Source organism: Balaenoptera musculus, chromosome 8 (assembly GCF_009873245.2).
Source record: "Balaenoptera musculus isolate JJ_BM4_2016_0621 chromosome 8, mBalMus1.pri.v3, whole genome shotgun sequence".
Taxonomy (NCBI): domain Eukaryota; kingdom Metazoa; phylum Chordata; class Mammalia; order Artiodactyla; family Balaenopteridae; genus Balaenoptera; species Balaenoptera musculus.
Genome location: NC_045792.1, coordinates 100,977,817 through 101,005,497, shown reverse-complemented (window position 1 = coordinate 101,005,497; position 27,681 = coordinate 100,977,817). Strand labels below are relative to the sequence as shown.

Below are 27,681 nucleotides of genomic sequence, written 5' to 3'. Positions count from 1 at the left end.
TGTGCGAGGGCTTTCTCTAGTTGCGGCAAGTGGGGACCACTCCTCATCGCGGTGCGCGGGCCTCTCACCATCGCGGCCTCTCATGTTGCGGAGCACAGGCTCCAGACGCGCAGGCTCAGTAATTGTGGCTCACGGGCCCAGTTGCTCCGTGGCATGTGGGATCTTCCCAGACCAGGGCTCGAACCCGTGTCCCCTGCATTGGCAGGCAGATTCTCAACCACTGCGCCACCAGGGAAGCCCTGGCATGTGGATTCTTAACCACTGCGCCACAGGGAAGTCCCTGATGCCAGTATTTTCATAGAGGAGCCCAGCAAGGTCATCAGATTTTAGTAGGCCTAGTTAATAGTGGTGACCAGAGCTAATGGGGTCCCTGTTGAATAGAAATAGCTATATGTCAGATGTTCTCATACTAAAGACTGCTTCTCTTTAGCTAGCAGCATTTAAAAAAATTTCCCATTGTGTTAGTGACAGGAAATAGTTTCCTCCATTTTGTTGACTGACCACAAGTCTTAGAGATTATTTTAACAAGAAACTAGGTTTGTCTGTTTGGAAAAATTACTGCTCAGGATGGTTTATGCCTGTGAGGAGTTAGGGGATGTGTTCATGGAATTCCTCAGCTCAAGAAATATTTCCAGGGGCTTCCTGGGTGGTGCAGTGGTTAAGAATCCGCCTACCAGTGCTGGGGACACGGGTTCGAGCCCTGGTCCGGGAAGATCCCACATGCCGCGGAGCAACTAAGCCCGTGAGCCACAACTACTGAGCCTGCACTCTAGAACCCGCGAGCCAGAACTACAGAGCCCACGTGCCACAACTACTGAAGCCCGCGTGCCTAGAGCCCATGCTCCACAACGAGAGAAGCCACTGCAATGAGAAGCCCACGCGCCGCAGTGAAGAGTAGCCCCCGCTGGCTGCAACTAGAGAAGGCCTACGGGCAGCAACGAAGACCCAATGCAGCCAAAAATAAACAAATAAATAAATTTATTAAAAAAAGAAATTTCCAGTTAATTCCCTGGGAGATAGCTCATTGCCTTGGCATTTTACCCCCACCCCTACTGTCACCTGTTTCAGTGTGGGTCAGAGGAGACAGTACAGATCCTGGAGTCAGGTATCTAGAAGGGACATAGAAAATTGTACAATGGGAATTACATGATTTGGCGCAATTTTACTTACTTATCTGTAAAATGGGGACAATACCTATCTCTTACACAAAAGTGGACCAAGATACTGTGACAACCCTGAAGAATAGCAGTTTGCTCCTGAACTACTGCCAGATGTGCTGGAGAAACACTGTGGATATAAACTCTTCATCCCAGAAAGGGACCTGATTCCAAGTCATACTAGAAATTCCAAAAAAAAAAAAAAGAAATTCCAAGAAATATTAGAATATAAGAGGTTGATTAATTAATGAAATATCAAAAATACCCCTTTACTATTTTTTGGTTTAATTTATTAGATTACTATGTATTTTTTGCATTTTTGCCAGGAGTATCTTGTTAAATATCAAAATTCTGCAACATCAGTTTTTAGAGTGGTACTATCCTAAATTGTATTAAAATTATAATCAAAGGATTATAGTGAGGATTGTATGAGACACCCAGGGCACAGGCTTGGCACATGATAGGCCCTAGATTTCACTCATTCATGTAACAAGTGTGTATTGAACTACTGTTACTACCTGCAGTGACTGATGGATGAATGAATATCAGGAGAAAATCTGCGCAGAGGGACTAGAGATCAAGGGGAGGGTCTCAAAGCCACTCCCAAGTACCCTACCTGGCTTCTGACCGCCGGCCGCGTGCGCTTGATACGCCGGATATGACGTCACCCACTCCCGTGGTTCCCAGAACTAGGTGGTGGGAGCGGAAATTAACCCGGAGGGAGGGAGTGTGCAGACTGACCGGAAGTGGGCGGCGACGTTTGCTGCCAGCTCCAGCTCCTGGGAGCCGGGCGAGAGGAGGGTGAGGGGGGCGGGACAAGGGGCGGGGCCGATGCAGGGGCGGGGCTTGCAGGCTGGCGGGCTGGGGGCGGGGACCTTCGTGCCTGCCGGCCCCCGCCTGTCCAGGCGCCGGCGGTGGCGCGGCCATGAAGCTGAAGCTGAAGAACGTGTTCCTCGCCTACTTCCTGGTGTCGATCGCCGGCCTCCTCTACGCGCTGGTGCAGCTCGGTGAGCGGGGCGGGGCGGGGGTGCGGCGGGTCGGCCCGAGGGCACCCGCCGCCGAGCATCCCGCCCTGGGGATGAACCCCCGCGCAGACCGCATTCATCCGGCTCGGCCCTCCGACAGCCCTCTGCGGCCGCCGGGCGCAGTCCCCTCTCTAGAACGCACCGCGGCTGCCCGCCGCACCTCGGGTGAAATCAGACTCCTTCCCAGAGCCTGCAAGGCCCCGCAGGATCCTGCCTCGGTCTGCCTCTCTAACCCCATTTCCTAACCCTCTCGCTCGCTCTGCTCCGGCCACACTGGCTTCATGACAGTTTCTTGAAAACCCCACGCTCATTGCTTCCAAGCACTTAACCTGTCCCCGCTGCCTGTGGTGCTGTTCTCCCAGCTCTTTCCCAGCTGCCTCTTTCTCATCCTTCAGGTTTCAGCTCACATGTCACCACCTCACAGGCCTTCCTTGACCACCTTAGCTAAAGTAACTCTCTTAATCTGGATTCTCTTTAAGTCTCTATCCTATTTGTTTCCTTCATGGCCCTTACCACAGTTTCTAATAATTTTATTAATTTGTTTCTTTGCTTAGTGTCCAGCTCCTTCACTAAACTGAAACCTCCATGAGGGCAGGGACCATGTCTGTTTGGTTTCCTGCTGCATCCCGGGCACCTAAGGCAGTGCCTCCCAGGAGGAGCATTCAATAAATATTTATCCAATGATGGAATCAATGAATTTAATGAGTCTTTGGTCACACAGCCAGCGGAACAGATTGAACCCTGCCTCTTATGCAGGGATTTAGAGACTGGGCCACTGCATGATCCTCAGGTATTTGAAAGACTGTCCTGTTTTAGGAGATCAACTTGTTCTTTATGGTTCCAGAAGGCAGAATTAGGACCAGCAGGTAGAAAGGATGGAGGCAGATAATCATCTCAATAGCCAAATGAAAACTGTAATGGATGGAATTGTTGAAGTCGGAGAGGGACTGCTAATTGAGGCAGTGAGCTCCCCACCACCCAAGGCGTAGAAAAGCTGTTAGAGAAGTTGTAAAGAGAGCCTGGCAGTGGCTAGTTGAACAGAAGGTTATGGCCCTTTGGGATGCTGAACGTACTGTGGTTCTCTGCCCCCATCCCTGCTTCCTGGGACCAGGCCAGCCATGTGACTGCCTCTCTCCCCTGCGGGCAGCAGCAGAGCAGCTTCGGCAGAAGGATCTGAGGATTTCCCAGCTGCAAGCCGATCTCCGCCGCCCACCCCCTGCCCCTGCCCAGCCCCCTGAACCTGAGGCTCTGCCTACTATCTATGTTGTTACCCCCACCTATGCCAGGTATGGGCTGTGATGCACCCAAGATCTGCATGGACCAAGAGGCTGGGGTCGATGATGAGTTTTGGGAGGCGCTGGGCCAGGGGATGTTCCTCAAGCTAAGGCATGCCAAATGACAGGCTAAATGTGGGAAAATGTTTTTCTATTAAAATAGACAGGGATGTGCTGTGAAGTAGAATACAATATTCCTGAGAAATTTTAAGATAGAACAATAAAGTTGCAAAGAAATTCTGAACTTGCCAGTGAGTTCACTCTCTCTCCTTAGGGAGCCTTTGGTGAGAAAGTTTGGGAACCCCTTGACTAAATCGAAGTAGAAAAGGACTTGGCCCTACAGTCATACGGGGGTCTAGAAATAGTTACGCCAGCTATTATTTGCGGTGTGTTTACTCTCTGCCCCACACTGTGCTAAGTGTGTTCCTTTTTTTTTTTTTTTAATAAAACATAGCGTTATTAGTGATACAAACCAACTGGGGAATGTGGTTTTGAATCTGTAGCCAAAAGGGCTTGCTGACATCTGCCTGGAATCAGATGGCTGACCCACCTACGCCAGGGCATCTCTAGACCCTCTCCACCTCCCTACACACACCATCAGCCTGGGGTGGGCAGGCCCATCTGAAGGGTAAAGAAGCCTGCAAGAGACTGGGCCCCTACCTTCCCAGTTTCTTGTCTAAACTCGGATAAATCTTCGTCCCCTGAAGAGGAATGAGCCAAAGGGCTCCTCTAAACTCTTCTACCTGGAAATCCAAGCATAGGCGGCAAAGAACATGGTCCTACTGGTATTCTAAAAAGTCATGATCTTATTTAATCTTTAAAACAACATTGTTGTAAAGTACTGTTATTTTAAAGCCAAGAAAACTGAGGCTTGGGGAGATGGAGCCATTTCCCCAGATGTCTCACCTAATAAGTTACAAAACTGGCATTCAAACCCAGATCTGATTTCAAAGCCTGTGCCCTTAATTTATAGTCAGATCCCTGGGGTTGAGGTGAGTGACAGACATGGACATTAAGAACAGGGCAGGTGAGTCAATTCCCTGGTGGTCCAGTGGTTAGGACTCAGTGCTTCTACTACAGTGGGCATGGGTTCCATCCCTGGTCAGGGAACTAAGATCCTGCAAGCTGAGTGGCTCGGTCAAAAAACAAAACAAGACAAAAGAACAGGGAGTTTGGGTGCTGGTCGGGGAAAGGTCACGGGGTGGGGGGTGTGTGTGTGTGGGGTGCTAGGAGTGGCCCAGGAGAAGCCATATGTACCCTCTGGAGTGGGCAAGTGGTGCCTACCCCTTTCCCTCCTGCATCTTTCCCCCTGCAGGCTGGTGCAGAAGGCGGAGCTGGTGCGGCTGTCCCAGACCCTAAGCCTGGTGCCCCGGCTGCACTGGCTGCTGGTAGAGGATGCTGAGGGCCCCACCCCACTGGTCTCGGGGCTACTGGCTGCCTCTGGCCTCCTCTTCACACACCTGGCGGTCCTCACCCCCAAGGCCCAGCGACTCCGGGAGGGCGAGCCAGGCTGGGTTCGGCCCCGAGGTGTAGAGCAACGGAACAGGGCCCTGGACTGGCTCCGGAGCAGAGGGGGTGCTGTGGCGGGAGAGAAGGATCCACCCCCACCAGGCACCCTGGGAGTCGTGTACTTTGCTGACGATGATAACACCTACAGCCGGGAGCTCTTTGAGGAGGTGAGCACTGACACGGGGCTGGGGAGACAGGCCAGAGGGGCCCGCGTCATCTATTTCCCTAGGTGAGGAGTGGGGAGCGGTGGGGCAGAGTGACTCAAGTGGTCCTTCCTGCTGCTCCCGTTCCTCTGGGCCACCTCCTGTCCGTTTCTTCTTTCCTGACTTCTGTTAGATGCGCTGGACCCGTGGAGTCTCAGTGTGGCCAGTGGGGCTGGTGGGCGGCCTGCGATTCGAGGGCCCTCGCGTACAGGATGGCCGGGTTGTGGGCTTCCACACGGCATGGGAGCCCAATAGGCCCTTCCCAGTGGATATGGCGGGATTTGCTGTCTCCCTGCCCTTGCTGTTGGCTAAACCCAACGCCCGGTTTGATGCCACTGCTCCTCGGGGCCACCTGGAGAGCAGTCTCCTGAGCCACCTTGTAGATCCCAAGGACCTGGAGCCGCGGGCTGCCAACTGCACTCGGGTAAGGGGATGGAGGTGGGCACAGAAATCTGACTGTGGGATGGACGGGTGATGGGAGAAGTGGAAAGAGGCCCTGGGGAGTAGGATCAAGGATGGGTGTTTGAACCAGGAGAGACCCTCCAGGGCTCAGATTCAACCTTGCTTGCTCTCCTGAAGGGGAAGCTGGGAGGCAGGGAAGGAAAGTGGTCTTCCTGCCACTCTGTCTCCTGGCACCCATGTGACACAGAGAGGGTAAGGGATTAAGCCCCATTTTAGAGGCACTAAAGCCTCCCCGCACCCGCCCTTCATACTTGGCAGCCAATCCGGTGTGTGTCGAGGGGGTTGGAGAACCCGTTCTACACCGAGTGCCCCAGAGGCTTGGCTGTGGCTGGGCCCGGCTCTAACTGAAACCTCTCGGGACAGGTTCTGGTGTGGCATACGCGGACAGAGAAGCCCAAGATGAAGCAGGAGGAGCAGCTACAGCGGCAGGGCCGAGGCTCAGACCCAGCTGTCGAGGTGTGATGGCGGCCCTACCCTGCCCACCACCTCATCAGACACAGATCTGTGGGACTGGATCCCTGGCCTGCCCAGGATGTGGTTTTCCAAGTCCTGACCCCTCAGAGCCAGGGGCGGCCCTTCTGCCCCTTCAACCCCAGGGCGTGGCCCAGCTGCTTCTCCCCTCCCCCAGCCTGCCTTGTGGCACTGCCCACAGGCTAGGGACAAGCGGCCCTTGTGTTGAGCCAGATCGGTCCTGTCTGGGGCGGAGCAGAAAACAGAGAGTCTCGGGAGGGAGGGCGGCTGAGTGACTGCGTAACTTATTGGGGCTGGGCATGCACTGGGGGGCTGGAGGAGCTGGGCTGGACCCTCCCCACCTGAGCATGCTGACCCCCCCCTCCCACCTCCAGAATAAAAACTCTCAACCTGGAAGGGCTTCTGTTTTCCTTCACTTCCCATGTCAGTTTCTTGCATTTGATCCTTACCAGGTCAAAACCCTGGAGTCCTGGCTTCTCCATCAGACAGAAATCAGTTCTCTCAGGGCCCCTACCCCCTTGAAGAGAAAGATCAGTGGCTTCAGTCCAAAAGCTTTATTGAGTCTGGGCACCAGAAGCAGCCTCCAGTCCTTCCCATGTCACTTTCCCACCACGCTGTTTTTTTTCTGTTCTTCCCTGGTGGTTCTGGCCATGGGCTAGGCCCTAGGACACCTGGTTTTCTCTCCTACCCCAGTCCAGCTCACTGACTATCCTTAACTCTCTAATCCCAGAGATCCCCCCTCCCCAACCTGGAGCCTATAAGGAGTTGTGAGGTTTCCAGTCTTGTCCATCCCTCCCCTTCCCCCCACCCCTCATCCCCACCCCAAGCTCCAGGCCGCTAGGCCTCAGGTAGACCCTCCTTGGGAGGTTCGTCTTCTGGTGGGGCCTCCTCAGGTGCTGGCCTGCGGGCCACCCCTCCCTGTAGCCATGCTGTTTTCAGCATGTCTTTCAGCCCAGCAGGAAAGAGATAGCCCTGGGCCTCTCCCTCCCCATCGATGACTCCTCCGAGCCCCTCCAGTGCCGTTTGCAGGTACCGCAGGCCCAAGAGTACCAGAGTCTGTGGGGAAAGCAAGGGGCAAGAGGTCAATGAGCGTCAGCAGTTCCAGGGGCCCCTGGGTTGGAGGCGGTGAGGAGGCCCAGAGGAGGCCTCAGACACTTTGCTGACTCACCTGCAGCAGGAAGGTAACAGCCAGCATGTTGCCCAGTGTGCTCGCCAGCCCCTGCAGGTGCCCCAGCAGCACCTCATGGCATCCTTGGGCCCAGAGGTTTAGGTTGGGCTGTCGGGGATCAAAGAGGGGGTGGGCATGGGGGTCTGAGAGCTGGCTTTGCAGGCAAGGTCTGGGTGAGTGGGGATTACAGCAGGAGAAAGGGACCCCATCAATCAGATATAGGCCTTCCACATTGCTCTGGATCCGGCTGCAAAGGGAGGGGCAGGGGCGTTAGGATGTCTGGTGATAGAGGCTTGGGGGAGAAGCTGCAGGGCACAGGAGTTGAGAAGGGAAAAAACGAGTGAGACATTTACCGACTACTTTACTATGTGCCAGGCATGCATAATTCATTTATCCTTACAACAACTCTGTAAGATGGTACTTTTATCATCTCCAGTTTACAGACGAGCAAATGGGCCCAGAGCAGTTTGGAAACGTGCCCTCGGTCACACAGCTAACACATGGCAGAGCTGTGCCCCATTCTTTCAATCACTAGACTCTATTCATTGCCTGTCTGGGTGAGGTGGGGTTTCAAGGAAGGAGGAGGAGGAGGAGAAGAAGGAAGAGGGAGGAGGAGAAGCAAATCACTCACTCAACCACGTCCTGGTCATTGGGATCCAGGTAACGGCTGCTGACCCACTGGATCCCAAACCAATCCTTGTACCCATGGCGCCCGCAGCAGTGGTGCCTCAGCTGCAGCTCATCCAACAGCCGTTTGGCTTGACAGCGTCCGGGGACCTCTGTGTCCTTGTAGTTAGCCAAGGCAGTCCCCAGGCCCTCCTCCAGTCCTGTGTCCAGAGTCCCAGGTAAAGCCAGGGCTAGCCCCAGGGCAAGAACCAGGAGCCCCCCGCCACCAGCTGTGCCAGCCACCAGCAGCGGGCCCAGGACCCCTCGCCAGGGAGGGTAGTGAGCTGCATCCAGACTGGCCCTGCTGGCTCCTGAACCCACCAGTCCTGTGCCCAGAGCCACTGCACTGGCTGCCAAGGCAACCTGGGGCAGGGCAGCGACCGGGCAGGAGGGAGCCAAGAAGGTGCCAAGGTGCCACAGCTGGACCAGGAGGTGCCCGCTACAGAGGAGGGTGAGGGCACCGACCAGCGCCAGCAGCCAGGAGAGGAGCCAGAGGCCCTGCGCCAGACGAATGCGGGGCTGGAGGGGCAGCGCCAGGGCCAGCACCGGCGCCATCTCCCATCTCTGCCCAAGGGACAGCAGAGCTGTCAGGGACGGGGGTTGGCCGCGGCAGGATGCTGCGTCAGCCCAGCCCGGCTTGAGCTGGGCTAATGCCACCCTGACCCCAATACCCTGGGCATCCTCCCGCCACAGCCTTAATAACCCTCTGCCCTGTCCCCTGCCAGTCCCAATTCGGGATGCCTTGGCCTTGCCCCTTAGGAAAAGCCCCGCCCCCGGGCAAAAGGCCTATTTCGTGACCCCGCCCCTGCCTCCTCGCGGAAGTGGGGAGGGGCTGGTCGGTTCTGCCTCGACAGGCTAGGGGGTGGGGGCGGGAGACCTCACGGCCCGCGCTCCTTCCCAGGTCCCCAGGGACTCCGAGGGCTAGGATCCCGGAAGGGCCTGGAGGGCGGTGGCCGGAGGGGGCCAGGGGGGGGTCAGAGGGTTGGCCCCGCCCCCGAAACGAGCTGCGAGGCCCGGACAGGGAGGGGTTACCAGGCGGCCCGGCCCCCCCCGTCGTCCCGCCCCCCCCTCCCGCGCTTCCTGGCGGCTCCGCGTCCGGCGCCTGTTTGTGCTGCGGCGCTGGGGCCCAGGACGGCCCCGCCACCCCTCCCCCGGGAGCCGAGAGCGGCCCCGGGAGAGTCCGAGGCCCCGGCGGGCCCCGGAGCCTGCGGCCCCCGCCCCACAGCGCCCCCTCCAGGCCCTTTCCCCGCGCCCGACAGCGCCCCCGGGGGTGGCTCGGCTCCCTTGCGCGCGCGCCCCGGGGTGCTTCCCCTTCCCCTCTCTCTGGCCATGGCCCCCGCGGCTTAGACGCCTCCTCCTCCGCCGCCGCCGCTCGGAGCAAGCCGGGGGCAGGATGGACGGGGCCGGGGGGCCCGGTGAGTACAGGGAGGGACGGGCGGCGTGCCCCTTCCCGGAGCGCCGGCCGGTCGGGCGCTGCCATTGCTCGACGGCTGTCCGGGGCGTCCCCGCGTGCTCCTCGGCCCCGGGGGCTCTGAGCATCCTCCACTGTTCCTCAGGTCGCTCTCCCTAGTTACTTGGGTCCTCCAACTGTCATTTCGGACTTCCCCAACGTCATCCTACCTCCCGTGTTACTCTGGGCCCCTCGAAAATTTCCCTACCTCCGGTGTTACTCTGGGCCTCTTTTCCTGGTATTTTGGGTCTTTTTACTTCTGACCCCCAGTGTTACCCTGGAACCTTCGCTATGACTCTTTTCTCCACTGATACCCTCTCCTGTCACTCTAGATGTCTTCTCCTTCTCTGAGACCTCAGGATGACTGTACTCTTGTGTCCCCCCCTCTTTTCTCCTGGTGCTCCCTCTCAGTTTCTCTGCCTTCTCTGGAGACCAGAGCTTGCTCTGGGCTGGGCCCTGTCGTCCCTCGCCAGCACTGCGCCTCTGCCTGTGGTCCCCACGTTCCTCGCCAGTACTCCATATTTTCCCCCTGGTACTCCATGGTACTCCCTGTCTTTGCGGAGGCTGGGACGGCAGCAGGAAGGGAGCTTTGCCAGGTTCCTCGCCTGCCCTGCCACAAGGAGGCCCTTGATCCTTTACCACCCGTCTCCTCCCCTCTGGGAGCGCATCCAAGCCTGGAGCTGCTCGAAGGGGGCAGGTCCTATTGGACAAATGCACAGCTGGGGGCAGAGAGAATCCCCTCAAGCCTTTCCCCAGGTGGTGGGTCCATTCTGACTGCTTCTTGCCCCTTTCCCAGGTGAGGGCCCTGCTCAGGAGGCCCTGCAGTCCTTGAGCCGGCGGCTTCAGGTGCAGGAGAAGGAGATGGAGCTGGTAAAGGCAGCCTTGGCAGAAGCTCTTCGCCTGCTGCGGCTGCAGGCGCCGCCCACCTCCCTGCAGGACCCTGGCACACCAGGCCCTACAAGGGACAGGTATGCATGCTGTCAAACCCTCTTCCTCCCCCTTGCTGGGGCCTCCAGGGGCATCGGGTTGATGCACTGTCTCCCCAGCAGCCCTGCAGCTCCCCCGGGACTGCCACCCACACGCAGCCCCTCCTCGGTGAGCCGAGGCACCCAGACAGAGACAGAGGTGGAGACGGAGCCATCCCCTGGCCCCCCTGGCCTGAGCAACGGGCCCGCAGCCCCGCAGGGGGGCGGTGAAGAGCCTGGTGGGACCCAGTCTGAAGGAGGGGGCAGCAGCAGCAGTGGCACTGGCTCGCCCGGCCCCCCAGGGCTCCTCAGGCTGGTGCAGCCCCCACAGCGTACTGACACGTAAGTGTCCTGCGGCAGAGGCTGGGAGGGGAGGGAGGAGTGGGGAGCACGATCAGAGGGAATGACTTTCACCTGCTCACTGTGCTCCGACCAGGCCACGGAGAAATTCTTCCTCCTCCTCATCCCCCTCAGAGCGGCCTCGCCAGAAACTCTCCCGGAAGGCAGCTTCCTCGGCCAACCTGTTATTGCGGTCAGGGAGCACAGAGAGGTGGGCGAGGCTCCCCTCCCCCAACCCGCCCCACCCCAGGCTCAGGTTCTTGACTTTCCACATCCCTCACCTCACTTCCCTGGGTGGGGTGGGGGGACCTCATTGCCCAACAGGAAGAAAGGAACAAGCACTCCTGGGGCGCCTGCTGTGTACCCGGCACTGTGCTAAGCCCTCGACCTCCTCCATCTCATTCAGTCCCCACGACATCCTTGGGGGGTAGGTGGTCTCATGCTGATCATTGCCCAGGTGAGGAAGCAGGCTCAGAGAGGGTAAGTCATTTGCCTGGGGTCACACAGCTAGAGCCAGGATTCCAACCCAACTCTTCCTGACTCCAGTTCCCCTGCCCTTTCCACCATATCACAACATACCTTCCAAGATTCCAAGAGGGTTTTCCAAAAGCACCCATGATTTTCATGGGTGACGGTCCTCAGAGTCTCAGCCTTCTCCCACACCCCAACGTACCAAACTTTACTTCTAGAGAGCAAGGGGAAATTCTGGTGGCTTAGCATAGTTGTCTCAGAGTGTGTACAGGCTCCAGGACACCTAAGTGTTCATTCTAGCCCTATCCTTGGCCTCTCTTTTATTCTCTGAAGAGAGATTGTCACCTTATTATCATCTAAAGACAGTGATTTCTGGAATTCACCTGTCACTTTCCCCTTGAGAGATAAGGACTACTTTTGCTCACCTCTCAGATCCCTGAAAGGCAGGGCTGATGTACGTTCTGGATTCACTGAAGGCCCATTTTACAGATGGGGAAATGAAGCGGTTGATAGCCAGAGGCCTGGTGGTCTGGAGGAAAGTGTCACCCCACCCTGCCTCTTACAGGCTTACTCAGCCTCTTTAGCCTCAGTCTTCTCATGCCTTAAATGGAGCTAAAAGTCCCCATCTGAGCCCTGACTGCTCACGATACAAACTGAAAGTCTGCAGAGGTGACTGTGATCTCTAGGGTAACCTCCTTTCTTATGTCCTGCCCCTCCACGATTATGTCTTGGGACCTGACCCCAATCCCTGTGCTTTTCTTTCTTCGCAACAGCCGTGGGGGAAAAGACCCCCTCTCCAGCCCTGGGGGTCCTGGATCTCGGAGGAGCAATTACAATTTAGGTACATATGGAGGGATCTGGAAGAACTTGGATGATGGGGTTAGGGTTTGGGCTGCAGCCCCAGGACCTATTCTGGGGGACCTGTGAGGTATGGCGGGTTGAGTTCTGCTCTGGCTTTCCTGGAATGGAAGCTACAGGGTGGTGATTGACACCCCCTTCTTTTTTCTGTAGAAGGCATCTCAGTGAAGATGTTCCTTCGCGGCCGCCCCATTACCATGTACATCCCGTCTGGCATCCGCAGCCTCGAGGAGCTGCCCAGCGGCCCACCCCCAGAGACCCTCAGCCTTGACTGGGTGTATCCTGCCCCTTCCAGTCCCATGGGAACCACCCTTCCCATCATGGAACGTCCCCACCCCTTGCTCCTCCTGGGTCTGCAAGGAGAGTGAGACCTCTGAATCCTCCCCTTCCATCCTCTGCCCATGGCGCTGCTAGCCAGAGCTCTGTCTTTCTCTCCTTTTCCTCATGGTGCCCTTGATCTGACCCTTTCCTTGACCACGATCCCCACTCCAGTTACGGGTACCGGGGTCGTGACTCCCGCTCTAATCTGTTTGTGCTGCGCTCTGGGGAGGTGGTCTACTTTATCGCCTGTGTGGTGGTGCTGTACCGGCCCGGGGGAGGCCCAGGGGGTCCTGGAGGTGGCGGCCAGAGACATTACCGGGGGCACACGGACTGCGTTCGATGGTGAGGTTTGGGAGGCTTGGGAGTGGGCAGCTCTAGGCATGGGGATGGTGGGCTTGGCAGGAAGAGGATCTGGGTGGGTGTGGAGGAGCAGGAGAGGAGAGTGGCCTGGGTGGTCTTGGGAGACCGACCCCCTTCCCTAGAGTGTCTCCTCCCCCACTTAGCCTGGCTGTTCACCCTGATGGTGTGCGTGTAGCCTCAGGACAGACAGCCGGAGTGGATAAGGATGGAAAGGTAAGGCCACAGTCAAACGCCAGGCAGACAGGATGAAATTCCAGCCCAGCTGTCCTTCACACCCCTGACCCCTTCTCCTCCACCAGCCCCTGCAGCCTGTGGTTCACGTCTGGGACTCAGAGACGCTGCTGAAGCTACAGGAGATTGGACTGGGGGCCTTCGAGCGGGGTGTGGGGGCCCTGGCCTTTTCAGTTGCGGTGAGCTGGCCCTGGTGCCTCGAGACTCCCATCTTCCTTGTCCGGGAACCCCCTCCTTGTACTTCACCAGGAAGCCTCAGAAGTCCTGGCCTTCCTGAGCCCCACCCAGCCGGTTCTCCTAAGAGACAATGTGGCCCCTTCTCGTGCTCTCTCAGCCTGTCGTGGCACCCCTTGCCTAGTTTAGACCATGAACCCTGAGACCTCCAGACCTTACTCGGCCCCTGTGATGTGTCCCCCATCCTCAGGATCTGGGCGCTTTCCTCTGTGTGGTGGATGATTCCAATGAGCACATGCTGTCTGTGTGGGACTGCAGCCGGGGAACGAAGCTGGCTGAGATCAAGGTGAGGTGTCCAGGTGGCCTGGTGGGGCGCTGAGGTTGAGGTGCTGGGAGTGGTGGAGCGCAGAGAGCTCCAGACTTCCCCGTACATGTACCTCCTTTCTGGCCTGGTCCCCTGGAGCAAGCCTCCTAGCCTCTCTGAGGCTATGAAGTGGGGACCACGGAGGTTCTGACCTCGTGAGAGACTCCGTGTTAGGCATTAGTTGAGTGACTGACAGCAGTGCTCTTGGGGGACCAGGGCCTTGGAGGAAGGGTTGTCCTGAGGGTTCTGGACTTCTGCAGACCAGTTGGCAGGATGCCAGTTGAAGAGAGTCTGGTAGCAGACCAGTTGGCAGGATGCCAGTTGAAGAGAGTCTGGTAGCACGAAGGTGCACAGGGCTTGGGGTGGTTGAATCTAGTATCTTCCCTTCAGAGTACAAATGACTCAGTCCTGGCCGTTGGCTTCAACCCTCGCGACAGCAGCTGTATTGTCACCAGCGGGAAATCCCACGTCCACTTCTGGAACTGGAGTGGTGGAGCAGGGGTTCCTGGGAACGGGACCCTCACCAGGAAACAGGGTGTCTTTGGGGTGAGGTGTGGATGGGTGCAGGGTGGTGGGGGAGGGCAGAGTGGCAATGGAAGTATTGGTCTGAGTACTGTGGACCCTGATGCTACCCAACTCCCAGCTGTCCCGAGACTTGTAGTGTCTTTGACCTCTGCTCTCTGCTCGCCTGGCCCCTAGAAATACAAGAAACCCAAGTTTATCCCCTGCTTTGTGTTCCTTCCGGATGGAGACATTCTCACAGGGGACTCAGAGGGGAACATTCTCACCTGGGGGCGGAGCCTCTCAGATTCCAGGACCCCAGGCAGGGGCGGGGCCAAAGGTATGTGATTGGGGGTGGCACCTGGGAAGGCTAGTTCCCCAGAGGGTCTGTGAAAACAAAGGAGAGGGTTTCCCTTGAGAATTGATCGTGCGCTGTCAGAGGGTGGGGCCCTCTGGGGGGGCTAGTCTAGGAGGGCAGGGGGCAGCATGGCAGAGAGGGCTGGGGCTTTGGAGTGTGCCAGATCCTGGGTTCAAATCCCAGTTTCGCCCCTAGTTGTCTGGCCTTTAGGAAGTTACCTCGCTTCTTGGAGCCTTGGTGGTCCAGTCTGTAAACTGGGGAGAAGAGCCGAGGATCCGACTAGCAGCTGGCACTTACTACTCTGTTGTGACGGCCTGGGCTGCTCCTGTTCCCTACTTCCCTGCACCCCAAAAGCATGACCCACCCAGGACTTTGCCAACAGAGACCTATGGGATTGTGGCCCAGGCGCACGCTCACGAAGGTTCTATCTTCGCCCTGTGTCTCCTGCGGGACGGGACCGTGCTGAGTGGTGGTGGGCGGGACCGCCGGCTGGTCCAGTGGGAGCCCGGGTTGGTGGCCCTCCAGGAAGCTGAGGTGAGGGCTGGGCTGGGGTCAAGGGAAGGCGAGGGAAGAGGAATGGTCAGTGGGCCCCTGACTTTCTGCCATCACTCTGCAGATTCCTGAACACTTTGGGGCCGTGCGGGCCATTGCAGAGGGGCCTGGCTCTGAGCTGCTGGTGGGAACCACGAAGAATGCGTTGCTGAGGGGAGATCTGGACCAGGGCTTCTCCCCTGTCATCCAGGTTGGGGGGGGGGGCCAAGGATTCGAGGGAGCAGGAAGGGAAGGGCTGTCGGGGAGGGGCAGAGGTGACAGCGCATGCTCTGCTGCAGGGTCACACGGATGAGCTCTGGGGGCTCTGCACACATCCCTTCCAGAACCGTTTCCTCACCTGTGGCCATGACCGGCAGCTCTGCCTGTGGGATGGGGAGGGCCATGCGCTGGCCTGGAGCATCGACCTCAAGGTAGAGCTCTGTGTCCCCGAATCCTCAGTGTCACGCCCACCATGACTCCTGTGGCCGCCACTCCTTCCCCAACACCCCCTTCCCTTTTGCTCCCAGAGGCAGCCCATTTGTACTGGTGTGGCTGTACTGGCTGCTAAAGTATTCATTCTTCTGTACTGATGCCTCCAGTGCCCCCTGAGCACTGCCCTCCCGCCAGCCCTTAGATGTCCTCTTGATCCAGCGACTGATGGTTAATCTCCGGCACAGCTGGGGGGTGTCACTTCTGGTTGTTAAGTGTTTTGAGTAGCACGTCTGCTTAGGCTCCAGTGATACCCTGCCTCCATCCCAGGTTTCCTGTTCCTCTCATCCTTGAGAGGAGGAGGCTTTGACATTGTTATCAAGATGACAAGGTATCCATCTTAGTTCCCTCACTAGAAAGGCATCTTCTTGAATTCACCTTTCCCCCCTCCCAGGAGACTGGTCTCTGTGCTGACTTCCACCCCAGTGGGGCAGTTGTGGCCGTAGGACTGAACACAGGGAGGTGAGAGGGAGCCAGGACTCCTGGGAGGGGAAAGCAGGAGGTATGGGAAGGGTTTCTGGTAATGGCGGGGGTGGAGGAATGTGATCGCTGCCTGCTCAGGAGCCCCAACTGCACCCTCCCTCTTCTCAGTGCTTTTCCCTGCAGCCCGGGTCTCCCCTGCTCTCCTATGGCAGCTGTCATCACACCCTCCCCCATCCATTCTCCCCTCCAAGCCTGGGAGTGGAGGAGGTGGCAGCTTAGGCTAGAGAAGCAGCGGGGATGGGAGGGGCATAGGGGAGACTAACACAGGGAAGTGACAAGCTTAACAGACTCCACAAGGCCCTGGTAGTTGGGCCCCTGTTCTCCGTTTCAGACGGCATCAGGAGCCCCTCAGCTTTTATCTGCCCATAGCCCCTTCCCACTTCCCAGCATAAGAGTGCAACGATAGATAACCTCTCTGTCTACATCATAGCCTTTCTTTTGGTGTCTCTGAGGCTCTCTGACTTGCCAACCCCTACCCTGCTCAGGACAGGTGTCCTCACACCTGCTTTCCACCCCCCTCCCTTCTAGGTGGCTAGTTTTGGACACAGAGACCAGAGAGATCGTGTCCGACATCACCGATGGCAATGAGCAGCTCTCAGTGGTCCGGTACAGCCCAGGTGGGAGCCACCCCCACCCCGGACCTAGACTCATCCCTGGCCCTTCCCTCTCTGAGTGACTGTCTTTGTAGATGGGTTGTACCTGGCCATCGGTTCCCATGACAACATGATCTACATCTATAGCGTTTCCAGTGATGGTGCCAAGTCCAGCCGCTTTGGCCGCTGTGTGGTGAGGAAGCTGGGGTGGAGGGCGGGGCATTGCCATAGCAGGTAAACTAATGTACTTTAGGAGGGTGAGGGGATGGGACATGGTGGCTACATTGTTAGTCTCTTGACCCTTGCTCCCAGGGTCACTCCAGCTTCATCACTCACCTTGACTGGTCCAAGGATGGGAACTTCATCATGTCCAATTCTGGGGACTATGAGATCCTTTACTGTGAGTGACAGTAGGGGAGGGCATGGGGAGAGGGTAATTGGGGTAGGTTTTATTTATGTGAGGGGGCTCATGGTTGGGAGGGGATGAAGGAGAAGATGTGGGGGAACTCCAGGTGGAGGGGCAGTCAGACAGGGAGGTGGAGATGGGTTTGAAGTGGAGTCAGAATTATACACATAGGAGAAATGTTGTCATTTGGACAAAAAAACCACACACACAGTTTTGCACCATGTCTTGTTCCCACAAGGCCTTGGGGGAGTTGAAAAATGCACCAAGAAAAGATTGTTTTGGAAAAGTTTCTCAGGAGAGGTGTGGAGGGATTGATTATCAAGGGAGGAGGAACTCATGAGAAACAGGAGAACTTCAGCTGAGAACTCAGGAAGCACATGGGGCTGGGTGTTGCCCTGGGCTGAGGGCTACCAACCGGACCAGATCACGTGCCACCGCCTCAAGCTAGTCTTTCCAACCCTTCCATGGCATCTTCCCCACTGAGGGCAGGGTGAGAGCTGAGCTGGGTGGGCTCCCTCTCCCCAGGGGACGTGGCTGGAGGCTGTAAGCTGCTGAGGAATCGTTATGAGAGCCGAGACCGGGAGTGGGCCACCTACACCTGCGTGCTGGGCTTCCATGTCTATGGTGAGCAGGGGCCCAGGGCCGCAGAACCCTGCGGGAGAGGTGCGGGGACAAGGTGCAGCCCTTCCCGGGTTCGCAATGCTGGATAGGTGTAGAGGGGTGGGCGTCAAGAAACTGGCAGATCCAGCCCAGGAGGCCCCTCCGGCCGGCCCTCGGGACCGGGAAGGATTGCCTGGAACGCGCGGCCGGTGGGTGGGCGGGTGGGTGGCCGGGCTGCTTGAGCGCCGGAAATGGTGCCGCTCTGAACCGTGGGTGGCGGCCGGGAGGCCGGGCTGAGGCTGGCCGCTGTGCTAGGCGTGTGGCCTGACGGCTCGGATGGAACCGACATCAACTCCCTGTGCCGCTCCCACAACGAGCGCGTGGTGGCTGTGGCCGACGACTTCTGCAAAGTACACCTCTTCCAGTACCCGTGCGCCCGCGCCAAGGTAAGGCCTCCCGGGGCCTCCGGGGCCGGACGGGAGGGGTCCAAGGGCTCCGCGGCCGCTGTAGCTCAACCTTCCTTCCTGCCCAGGCGCCGAGCCTCGTGTACGGTGGTCACGGCAGCCACGTGACCAGCGTCCGGTTCACGCACGACGACTCGCACCTCGTCTCGCTGGGCGGCAAGGACGCCAGCATCTTCCAGTGGCGAGTGCTGGGCCCTGGGGGCGCGGGGCCGGCGCCCGCAACGCCCTCTCGAACCCCCTCCCTGTCCCCCGCCTCCTCTCTCGACGTCTGACCGCTGTCCGACGGGACCCAGAGGCCTTGCAGCGTGGCCCCGCCCCACCCAAATTCCCCATTACCGGGGCCGACCCTGTCCTCGACTTCGAGACATTCCCAAAAGCGCATTTCCCTGGAGGGGGCGAACGGCACCCCTGCACACACTGTATAGACCCGCTGGCTGAGCCGGGCAGCCCCAGCCGGGGCCCTGACTCCCGCTGCCTGCTGAGGGGCAATAAACCAAAAGCAAAGTCGCCTCCCGGTCCTTTTGTGGGGCGCGGCTGGGCGCCTAGGGCCTTTGTGGGGATGGGGAGGAAGGAAAAGGGGAATGCGGAAAGGGTGAGGGAGCGTAGACCTTTCATGCAAATAACAAGCAAAGCCGCTTGCAAATAACTCCGCGAAGCGCAAAGCCGCTTCGAGTCTTTCGCGGCCGCATGCGGAGCTGCAGCACTCCCGCGAGGAAAGTGTTAAGCCCAACTCCTCTCCCCGCCCTCGGGGGCGGGGCCGAGCCGCAACGGAAAAAACCGAGCGCCGGGCCGCGGTTGGCCGGAGGGAGCCGAACTTCTTCCGGAAGTAGCCGAGCTTTGCGGTCTCGTTCTCCGATCGGAGCCGAGCGCTGGGCCTTGTTCTGCGGATCCGCCGAAGGTGTTCCGGAAGGAGGCGAACCCCCAGGCGGGCAGGGCAAGGTTTCGCGGCGACCCTCAAGAGTCCAACGTCTGGCGGGGCTCGGCGAGCGCGGGGGGAGCTGCAGCCTGGCTCCGGTCCGGCGGGAGCCGAGCTCCTTCCGGAAGAAGCCGAGCGGGCCGGCGCCGGCCTCGGCGTCCCGGGCTAGAGGCGGTAGAGGCGGCGGCGACAGCGCGGGCCGGGATGAACCGCGACGGCTGAGGCGGCGGAGGTGCCGGCTGCGCGGGCCCGACTGAGACTTCTGCGAAGCACCAGCCCCGCGCTCCGGGCTTCGCTTCGAGCCCTGACCCAGTGAGCCTCCCGGACCCCTTTGTGCGGCCGGAGGCGGCGGCGGGAACGGCCATGGCGGCCAACATGTACCGAGTGGGGGGTAAGTACCGGGCGTAGGGGCTGCGGGGCCCGGGGCGGGAGAGGTTGGGGGCCGGGATCGGAGAGGCTCGGCACCCGGTGGCGCGGGGAGCCGCGTTTGGGGCGGCGTGGTCTAGAACGCGGACCGGAACCGGAACCGGGAGCACGGGGAGGGAGGGCGCGGGGATCGCGACTCGGCTGGGCACCGAGACTCCCGGAGAGGCTTCGGGCGGCCCGACGGCACTCGCGGGGCAGAGTCTGGGCCCGCCGGTGTCGCGGAGTGGGCTTGGGAAAGTGGTTCTGAAGGAATTGACAGGGCAGGCAGGGGGCGCGAAGGGCCGGGGCGACCGCTTTGCCACCTGCGGGGGAGCCGTTGGGAGGTTTCCTCTTCCCAGGCGTTATTGTGCGCCTCGGTTCGCAAAGGTGGGGGCCCTGCGCAGGAGTGAACAATTGCTCGCTTGGCCCAGACTGGGATGCAACTCCATCGCTGAGTGGTGGGGACTGCTGGGGAACCCCCTGATTCTTGTCTCCTCCTGAAGGCTCACTTTTGCGTGAAGGATCTGATTTTAGAGCTAGGTGATTAAGGGTAGAGGGTGGGGCATCCTTCCCTTATTTTCTGTTAGTCTTTCCACTTCCACATTTCAGCGTCCTCTCTACCTAGACCCTTATCTCCTTTTGGTCTACTCGGGCCTGCTTTCGCTCCTCCCACCCTGGTGCTCGGCTCTCCCATCTACTCCTCTGATCTTCCCGGTTCTTCCCCACCCCCTCCTACAGATTACGTCTATTTTGAGAACTCCTCCAGCAATCCTTACCTGGTTAGAAGGATTGAAGAGCTCAACAAGGTGAGTGGAGCAGAGTCCCGCCACCCCCCCCCCGCAACCTCCTCTTTCTTCTGAGGTCTCTAACTTCAGGTGAATGAGAGAGAGAGAGAGAGAGAGAGATAACACAAACCCTATCCTAAGTACCCATTCATATTCATTCATTCATTTATTCATTCATTCCACCCATTCAGGAAAGGCTATTGAGAGCTTAGTGGGAACTTTGCTATTCTGTTTCTTGGGGGCCAAGGAAAGGGATTTGGAAATCTGTCCTTAAATGGAAATCTCTTGATTCATAATTTCTTGAGCTTTTCTTACATTCTTTAGACTTGTTCACTGTTGTTAGTCTCTTCTTTATGCATTTCCACTTTCAAATGACTAGTTTTCACCACCATTTTTTCTCTCCTTAGACTGCAAATGGAAACGTGGAGGCAAAGGTTGTGTGCCTTTTCCGGCGAAGGGACATTTCTAGTAGCCTCAACAGCCTGGCTGATAGTAATGCCAGTAAGTGTCTTTGTACCCCACCCCCGGCGCCCCCGTCTCCCCCTGCCCATGATCTGAAGCCTGCGCATGTCCCTGCAGGTGTTTCTCTTGGTAGCATGCCCAAGGCAGGGGTGTGAATTTGGGGGTGGGAAATGCCTGGTCTGCAGAGGGAGGCCTGTTTTTACACGTTGGGTTGGAAGCAGGGTGGAGAGGCCATGATAAGGAAAGCCAGAATTTGGCTTGTGTGTGAGTGTGTATTTAAGAGATGATAGTATTTAAATAGGGGATGAGGAGGAGCTTTAGAGAAGCAGGACTCTTGGGGGACAGTTTTGGTTATGTTGGGACAATGGGTGGTGACTGTGAAGGTCAGGTGAAGAGGAAGAGATCGTACTTAGAAGCCTGCATAACAGGGAAGCAGGTTTTTTTTTTTTTTTTTTTTTTTGTGGTCATGAGGTGGTAAGGATACATGGATGGGAGAGAATAAATAGGAAGCCAGGAAAGTTTTCTTGCACTTTTCCTCTTTCTCACCTATCCTGGCTTCCCCTTTACTCCACTTTACATCTTTCCCGTTTCTTTTTGCCTTATTCTACTTCTCTTTATGCTTTCATCATCTTTTCAGATACATATTCTTCCCGTTTCCCTTAGTTTCTTTTTCTTTTTCTGCTTTGGCTTTCTTTCCTCTTCCTCTTGTTCTTCCTAAATTATTTTTCTCATTTTGGGCTTTTTTGGGCCTTGGACATGAAGGGGTTAATGAGGACCTGGGCCTACCAAGTTCTCCGGCCCTCTGGGGTTTCCAGTCCCATCTGGCAGGGGCTGACCTTGGCCTTGTCCAATCAGAAAGGGTGTGGGGGGTGTGGTCCCCCTTGCCTTAGCGCAGGGTTTCCGGAGCACACAGGCGAGGGGTGGAGCCTACTGCACACCCCCGCCCCACCCCCCCTTTCTCCCTGAGGTTGGGAACAATGCACCAATGAGCCTGGGCCTGTGGCTCTTTTGCCCCCTCCCTGTTTGGTTGGCACCCAGCCAAGTTAACCCTTTCCACCAAGGTTTCAGGGCAAGTTGCAGCTCCTTGGGGAGGAAGGTGTTGGCACTGGCTTGAGAGGTACTGTCCTTGAAAGCCCCACAAACAAACGATTGTTAGCCAAGTAGAAAACAAGGGATAGTTAGGGTCGCATGTGACGTTTAAGACCAAAGTCTCCTGAGATTTGCAAAGAGGAACTGGTAAACACACTCCCGTGTGGTGCTTTTATTTATTTATTTTATTTGGATTTCTGGACCCCAGGCTAGTTTAGCAAGAGACAGGTGGGATATTCTTGCTGGGCGTCATGTGAGCAGATTTGTGCTGTATGAGTGGTGTCTGAGCATTGGCACCTGGGTCTGTGATGTATTTCTGTGGCAGTCTTTGTACTCTCAGCAGCTCTTCCCTAAAAACATTCGTTAGTAATGGAGAGTTGGGAGTATCTGTAACGGGGGTGGGGGTGGGGAAGCTAAGAGGGAAAGCTGGTGGTGTGAGAGGCAGGTGCCTCGGGAATGTGAGAAAAACAAGTGAGACAGGAAATATTTTCCCTGGGTTAGAGCTTCTAAGGTGGCTTCTTGCTGAATTAGTTTCTGACTCGGCGTCTTCCTCCTAAATCTCCCAGGGGAGTTTGAGGAGGAATCAAAGCAGCCAGGGGTGTCGGAACAGCAGCGACATCAACTGAAGCACCGGGAGCTTTTTCTTTCTCGGCAATTCGAATCGTTACCAGCCACCCACATAAGGTATAGGACAATCAGGGCCACTGTGGCCTGCATGCGCTTATTTAGAAGGAGGAAAGGAGGGGCTAGTGTATTGGAGCTGCTGTACAGAGGAAATGAGGAGCTCACCCAGGGTTTTCTGACCTCTCTCCTGTAGGGGGAAATGCAGTGTGACCCTCTTGAATGAGACAGATATCTTGAGCCAGTACCTGGAAAAGGAGGTGAGAAAGAGGTGTCGGGAGAAGAGGGAGGGAAGTGGGTATTGCCCCGAAAGGCAAGAAGAAGGTCTGACTGGGATGAGGTACAGGTTGACAGGCTGCCTGTCTTGGGAACTCTGGATACACCCCACTGCCCCCTGCCTATGAGGACTGCTGCCCTGCTTACCTTCTCTCTTTCCATCTCCAGGACTGCTTTTTTTACTCACTGGTGTTTGACCCTGTGCAGAAGACACTTCTAGCTGATCAGGGGGAGATTCGAGTTGGTTGCAAATACCAAGCTGAGATCCCAGATCGCCTGGCAGAGGGTATGCAGCAGGAGACACTGTATTATGGCTACGGGGTTGTGTAACATCATAGTCTCTGAACGGTGTGCCCTGGCGTTGTGTGGTGTACAGTCTGCATGGCACTATGTTGTGACCCTGGCAGAATGGGACCTTAGGAACCGGAAAGGGGCAAATGGGCACATTGGGAAGAGAAGTCTGAGAGTTGAGGTGGCTGACAGAATCCAAGGAGGAGACGAGGTGTTACTTTGTCAAGACATCTATTATCCTTCCCGATGATACCATTTCCCCATTCCCCAGGAGAATCTGATAATCGGAACCAACAGAAGATGGAGATGAAAGTCTGGGATCCGGACAACCCTCTCACAGACCGGCAGATTGACCAGTTTCTCGTGGTGGCCCGGTGAGCGGTGGGTGGATGGGGCAGATGGGCTGGGGGTGGTGTGGACATAGTTCTGATTCATGTTCGTAGAGATGGACTTTATTTATTTTTGGCCTGGGTGTTGTCCTTCTTTCTCATCTGGCTTGGTTCCTCAGCCCACTCGTGCTTTCTTCTTTCCCTGACTTCTCACTCTCTCCCTTAGAGCTGTGGGGACCTTCGCAAGAGCCCTAGATTGCAGCAGCTCCATTCGGCAGCCAAGCTTGCACATGAGTGCAGCCGCCGCTTCCCGAGATATCACTCTGGTGAGCAGAAGTTGGTGGGTAGTTGGGTAGGCTGGGCTTTGTGGGGACCTGCAGAGCCTTGGGACTCTGCAGGGAGGAGGGTATCTCTGAGGGAGTGGGAGTATTTAAAGAGCAACAGGGGAGTGGTGCTGAGGGTTTCAGGTCATCAGCATTGTTTCCCACCTTTCCTGTAGTTTCACGCCATGGATACATTGCAAAGGAACGGCTACGACCTGGCTAAGGCCATGTCGACCCTGGTGCCCCAGGGGGGCCCGGTGCTGTGTCGGGATGAGATGGAGGAATGGTCAGCCTCAGAGGCCATGCTATTTGAGGAGGCCCTGGAGAAGTACGGGAAGGATTTCAATGATATTCGCCAGGACTTTGTAAGTGGATGGGGCTAGGAGGAGAGGTGGAAGAGGTGACAGGTGAGGGAACCAGGACCAGTGGCCAGAGAGCAGCTCACCTTCTTCCTTATGCCTCCTCAGCTACCCTGGAAGTCACTGGCCAGCATAGTTCAATTTTATTACATGTGGAAAACCACAGACCGATACATTCAGCAGGTAAGGTCTGGGCTGGGGAGGCTGGACCAGAGGCCTCCTGCTCACCTCTGCCTTTGAAGTTGATGACATCCTCCCTGCTGAGATGCTCTGATCCTTTTTTCTTTTTCTCCTTCCTGCAGAAAAGATTGAAAGCTGCTGAAGCAGACAGCAAACTAAAACAAGTCTACATCCCCACCTAGTAAGTGTGATGGGTAGGGGAGACAGGCATGTTTCCCTTCTCTGCCCCTAACCTGTGCTTTCCTAAGTGATTGGGAGGTGGGCCGGAGACGTGGTCAAATTATAGAGACAAAGTGGAAGTGGATTCTTTTCCTTGACCAGTTCCTGGTTTCTCCCCCATTAGCACCAAACCAAACCCTAACCAGATCATCTCTGTGGGCTCAAAACCTGGCATGAATGGGGCTGGATTCCAGAAGGGCCTGACTTGTGAGAGTTGCCACAGTGAGTTCCAGGGAGGGACAGGGATGCCGGGGGTGAGCCGGGCGTTTGCTCTGGCCCAGCAACCTGAGAGGCTCAGGTAGCCTCCGGACCATTCCCTCCTCTCCATGCTCCTGCAGCCACACAGTCTGCCCAGTGGTATGCCTGGGGCCCACCCAACATGCAGTGCCGCCTCTGTGCTTCCTGTTGGATCTACTGGAAGAAGTACGGGGGACTGAAGACCCCAACCCAGCTTGAGGGGGCTGCTCGGGGCACCACAGTAAGGATGGATGATGAGGGACAGGTTGGGGAGAGCAGTAAGCTAATTGATGTGAGCTTTAAGCGAAGGCCAGGACACCCAGCTCCAGTAAGGTGATGGCTTGACTGGGGGTGGGGGTGGGGTGGTACTAGACAGTGGCTGGGGAGCCAGGCAGGTTGGGATGGCAGCAAAGAGATCAGGCAGGAATAAAAGACTCTCCATCAAGAATGGAAGAAGGGAGCCTTGGTGACTGACTGTGTTCTCCCCTTTTCCTATGTCCTTCTTCCAGGAGCCACACTCGAGGGGTCATTTGTCCAGACCCGAAGCCCAAAGTCTCTCCCCCTATACGACCAGCGCCAACCGGGCCAAGCTGCTGGCTAAGAACAGGCAAACATTCCTGCTCCAGACCACGAAGCTGACCCGTCTCGCCAGACGCATGTGCAGGGACCTGTTACAACCGAGGAGGGCTGCCCGACGACCTTATGCCCCTATCAACGCCAATGCCATCAAGGCAGAGTGTAAGGGCAGGAGTGCTGGGGCTGGTGGCAGGTTCGGGGTTGCTCTGGCCAGAGACCAGTGTTTCTCTGGGTGTTTAAGGACAGTAGTAGGGATAGTACGTCACAAGGATTTGTTACGAGGTTAGGCATGGTTCCTGGCCCCAGAGGAGGCCTGAATAGTGAAGCCCCTTCAAAAGCGTTCATCTTTGTTCTCCAGGCTCCATTCGACTCCCTAAGGCCGCCAAGACTCCACTGAAGATTCACCCTCTGGTGCGGCTCCCCCTGGCAACTATCGTCAAAGATCTGGGTAAGGGTGGGTATAGGATGGGAAATCTTTAGGGTGGTGTCCGGCTCCCGGTCCTTGTATCATCAAGATCCTTCTCTTCCCCTGCTTTTGTCTTTCCCATTGAGTCCAAAGAGGTTTAGTCTAACACTGTACTTTTGTAGGTTAAAAATGTTATTTTTCACAAGCTATCCAGTGTAACTATATACTGATTGATAAGATCATACTCATGTGTGACTTTTGAAATACTGGTGATTACTCTCCAGACCCCTCCCCTATCACTGCTTTTGGGGATGCATACAGAAGAGAAAGTGTGAACATTCTCTAAGGTTTCCTTTCTTTTTTTTCCCTGACAGTGGCCCAGGCACCTCTGAAACCAAAAACACCTCGGGGTACCAAGACACCGATCAACAGAAACCAGCTGACCCAGAACCGGGGACTGGGGGGCATCATGGTGAAACGGGCCTATGAGACTGTGAGTTGACAGACTGGAGTGGGCCAAGTTGAGTTGGGTGGGCTTTTATATCTGATAGGTGTCTGAGAGTCCCCGCTCTCATTGTGCTGCCCCATCCTTTTCCAGATGGCAGGAGTCCCTTTCTCTGCCAATGGAAGGCCTCTGGCCTCAGGGATTCGCTCAAGCTCACAGCCAGCAGCCAAGCGTCAGAAACTAAACCCAGCTGATGCACCCAATCCTGTGGTGTTTGTGGCCACAAAAGATACCAGGTAGGGAGCCCTCCATGGGAGGGGCTGAGAGGTTGACAACCTAGATTGGTGGATATGGGAAAGGAAATAGGAAGGAGTATCTGAGCAAGACCAGCTCCACGAAGACTGGGTGCAGGGTGGGGATGTTAGGAAGGAATGGGCTGGAAGGTGGAATTGTAGTGGAATGTGGGGTTTCATCTTGAAGGTCTTTGCTTTTTTTATTGCCCCCTTCTCTTCCTGGCCAGAGCCCTGCGGAAGGCTCTGACCCACCTGGAAATGCGGCGAGCTGCCCGCCGGCCCAACTTGCCCCTGAAGGTGAAGCCACCACTGATTGCAGTGCGGCCCCCAGTCCCTCTTCCTCCATCCTCACATCCTGCCAGCACCAGTGAGCCCATTGTCCTGGAAGATTGAGCACCTGTGGGGAAGGGAGGTGGGCTGAAAGCTAGAGGGTGGGTGCACAGGGCACCTGGCCTCCCTTCCCTTTAGTATCAAAGGGAATGAGGAGTGAAGGAGGGAGGGAGCAAGTGAGTGTGTCCTTGGAGGGGTTGGACGCCCTCTGGTGTTAGCACTTGGAGGCTTGTCCCCCTCCAGTGCTTCTCCATGCCTGATGGTGGAGGGCAGACTGCAGGAACTGGCCCATTGTGGGAACCTAGCCTGTTTTGGGGGGTAGGACCCACAGTTGTCTTGGACAGTTTTGGGGGGAGGGTTTTTAAATTTTTTAAAAATTTTGCCTCCCTTTGTGAAAGGGGATGGGGGAGGGGAGGAGTAAACAGATATCAGGTGGTGGTATCTGGTTGGGGGAGGGGGGGCGTGCACTGCCATGACTGCCATGTCTTTTTTTTTTTTTTTTTTTCTAATTGAGGGTTTCTCTTCCTGTCCGGTGTCCGGACTTTCCTAATTGGAGTTTGAGGTCCCTAAGCTGGTATCAACTCCAGCCTATGCTCGCTCTTTCCTTCCCTCCCCTTGTCCCCTCTGCCTTTTGTACGCCAGTTCTCAGAAATAAAGACCTTTTGTCTGTTTTTTTAACCTCGGATTCTGTAATTGGTTCTTATAGTAACAAATAAAAAGCTGTTTTCTTCAGCTCCTCCTGGCTCAGCTATTCTCTGCCGTGTGCATGTGTGTGCGTGTGTGTGTGTGTGTGTGTGTGAAGGTGCTTCTTTATTTCCTAACTCTTACTCCCCTCTCCTTTTTACTTAGGGGATTCTGGGAGTTGTTAGAGGCCAGAGCAGGATGTAGCCCACTTTGGGGTGTACTGTAGGATCGTATCACCTAGCTCTGTGGTGTATTTGCACAGACTGCTGCTTCAAGGATCCCCAAGGGCAGCCTCAGCAACTGCCTTGATATTGGGGCCAACTCTAGTGCTGTTTCCTCCCTTTTTAGGTTTGGGAGACAGATTAGACATTTGAGCTGGTCCCAACAAGAGGAGCACCTTAGGAGAGAGAACGAGAAGTTAAGCCTACTGTGTGCTCCTTGAGCACTTTCTTTAGAGATGGGGAAAAGCCTCAGTTGTGACTTGCTCAAGGTTAGATCCTGAGATGTCTGCCTCAGGTCCGCTGCTCTTTCCACAGCCGGAAGCTGTGGAAAGCTGTGGGTT

At 56.6% G+C, this 27,681-nt stretch overlaps 4 protein-coding genes across 9 annotated transcripts; 3 read left to right on the top strand and 1 right to left on the bottom strand.

Moving 5' to 3' along the window:
- The first annotated feature begins 2,009 nt into the window (after positions 1-2,009).
- On the top strand, positions 2,010-6,493 carry B3GAT3 (beta-1,3-glucuronyltransferase 3). Of its 3 annotated transcripts, none has more exons than XM_036859989.1 (5): positions 2,010-2,164; positions 3,294-3,468; positions 4,772-5,132; positions 5,302-5,592; positions 5,994-6,493. In XM_036859989.1, exons 1-5 carry the CDS (start codon positions 2,083-2,085, stop codon positions 6,090-6,092), a joined length of 1,008 nt encoding a protein of 335 aa, XP_036715884.1. In that variant the 5' UTR covers positions 2,010-2,082; the 3' UTR covers positions 6,093-6,493. The 3 variants fall into 3 exon arrangements, with proteins under 3 accessions (XP_036715884.1, XP_036715887.1, XP_036715886.1); XM_036859992.1 differs by having other exon boundaries at positions 2,024-2,164; positions 3,333-3,468; XM_036859991.1 differs by having other exon boundaries at positions 2,024-2,164; positions 3,330-3,468.
- A 147-nt stretch (positions 6,494-6,640) lies between these two features.
- Positions 6,641-8,688, bottom strand: ROM1 (retinal outer segment membrane protein 1). The gene is made up of 3 exons (XM_036859814.1): positions 7,901-8,688; positions 7,270-7,516; positions 6,641-7,157 (listed from the first exon to the last, which is right to left on the bottom strand). The coding sequence occupies exons 1-3, from the start codon at positions 8,488-8,490 to the stop codon at positions 6,939-6,941; spliced, it is 1,056 nt and encodes a 351-aa protein (XP_036715709.1). The 5' UTR covers positions 8,491-8,688; the 3' UTR covers positions 6,641-6,938.
- Positions 8,689-9,226: 538 nt separating this feature from the next.
- Positions 9,227-18,400, top strand: EML3 (EMAP like 3). Of its 3 annotated transcripts, none has more exons than XM_036859804.1 (22): positions 9,329-9,350; positions 10,182-10,353; positions 10,432-10,692; positions 10,787-10,900; positions 11,934-12,001; positions 12,172-12,295; positions 12,511-12,681; positions 12,843-12,912; positions 12,999-13,109; positions 13,355-13,450; positions 13,859-14,014; positions 14,168-14,309; positions 14,710-14,861; positions 14,944-15,069; positions 15,158-15,289; positions 15,742-15,809; positions 16,359-16,447; positions 16,519-16,616; positions 16,736-16,823; positions 17,355-17,453; positions 17,745-17,875; positions 17,962-18,400. In XM_036859804.1, exons 1-22 carry the CDS (start codon positions 9,329-9,331, stop codon positions 18,163-18,165), a joined length of 2,694 nt encoding a protein of 897 aa, XP_036715699.1. In that variant the 3' UTR covers positions 18,166-18,400. The 3 variants fall into 3 exon arrangements, with proteins under 3 accessions (XP_036715701.1, XP_036715699.1, XP_036715700.1); XM_036859805.1 differs by having other exon boundaries at positions 10,435-10,692; positions 17,962-18,165; XM_036859806.1 differs by lacking the exon at positions 10,787-10,900 and having other exon boundaries at positions 9,227-9,350.
- A 375-nt stretch (positions 18,401-18,775) lies between these two features.
- Positions 18,776-27,167, top strand: MTA2 (metastasis associated 1 family member 2). 2 transcript variants are annotated; one of them, XM_036859810.1, is made up of 18 exons: positions 18,776-19,200; positions 19,953-20,020; positions 20,407-20,500; positions 22,117-22,234; positions 22,368-22,431; positions 22,616-22,733; positions 23,010-23,112; positions 23,294-23,393; positions 23,567-23,755; positions 23,858-23,932; positions 24,052-24,110; positions 24,273-24,370; positions 24,487-24,626; positions 24,895-25,123; positions 25,320-25,409; positions 25,742-25,860; positions 25,966-26,108; positions 26,333-27,167. In XM_036859810.1, the coding sequence occupies exons 1-18, from the start codon at positions 19,173-19,175 to the stop codon at positions 26,496-26,498; spliced, it is 2,001 nt and encodes a 666-aa protein (XP_036715705.1). In that variant the 5' UTR covers positions 18,776-19,172; the 3' UTR covers positions 26,499-27,167. The 2 variants fall into 2 exon arrangements, with proteins under 2 accessions (XP_036715705.1, XP_036715707.1); XM_036859812.1 differs by lacking the exon at positions 18,776-19,200 and adding an exon at positions 19,695-19,754 and having other exon boundaries at positions 26,333-27,118.
- Positions 27,168-27,681: the final 514 nt, after the last annotated feature.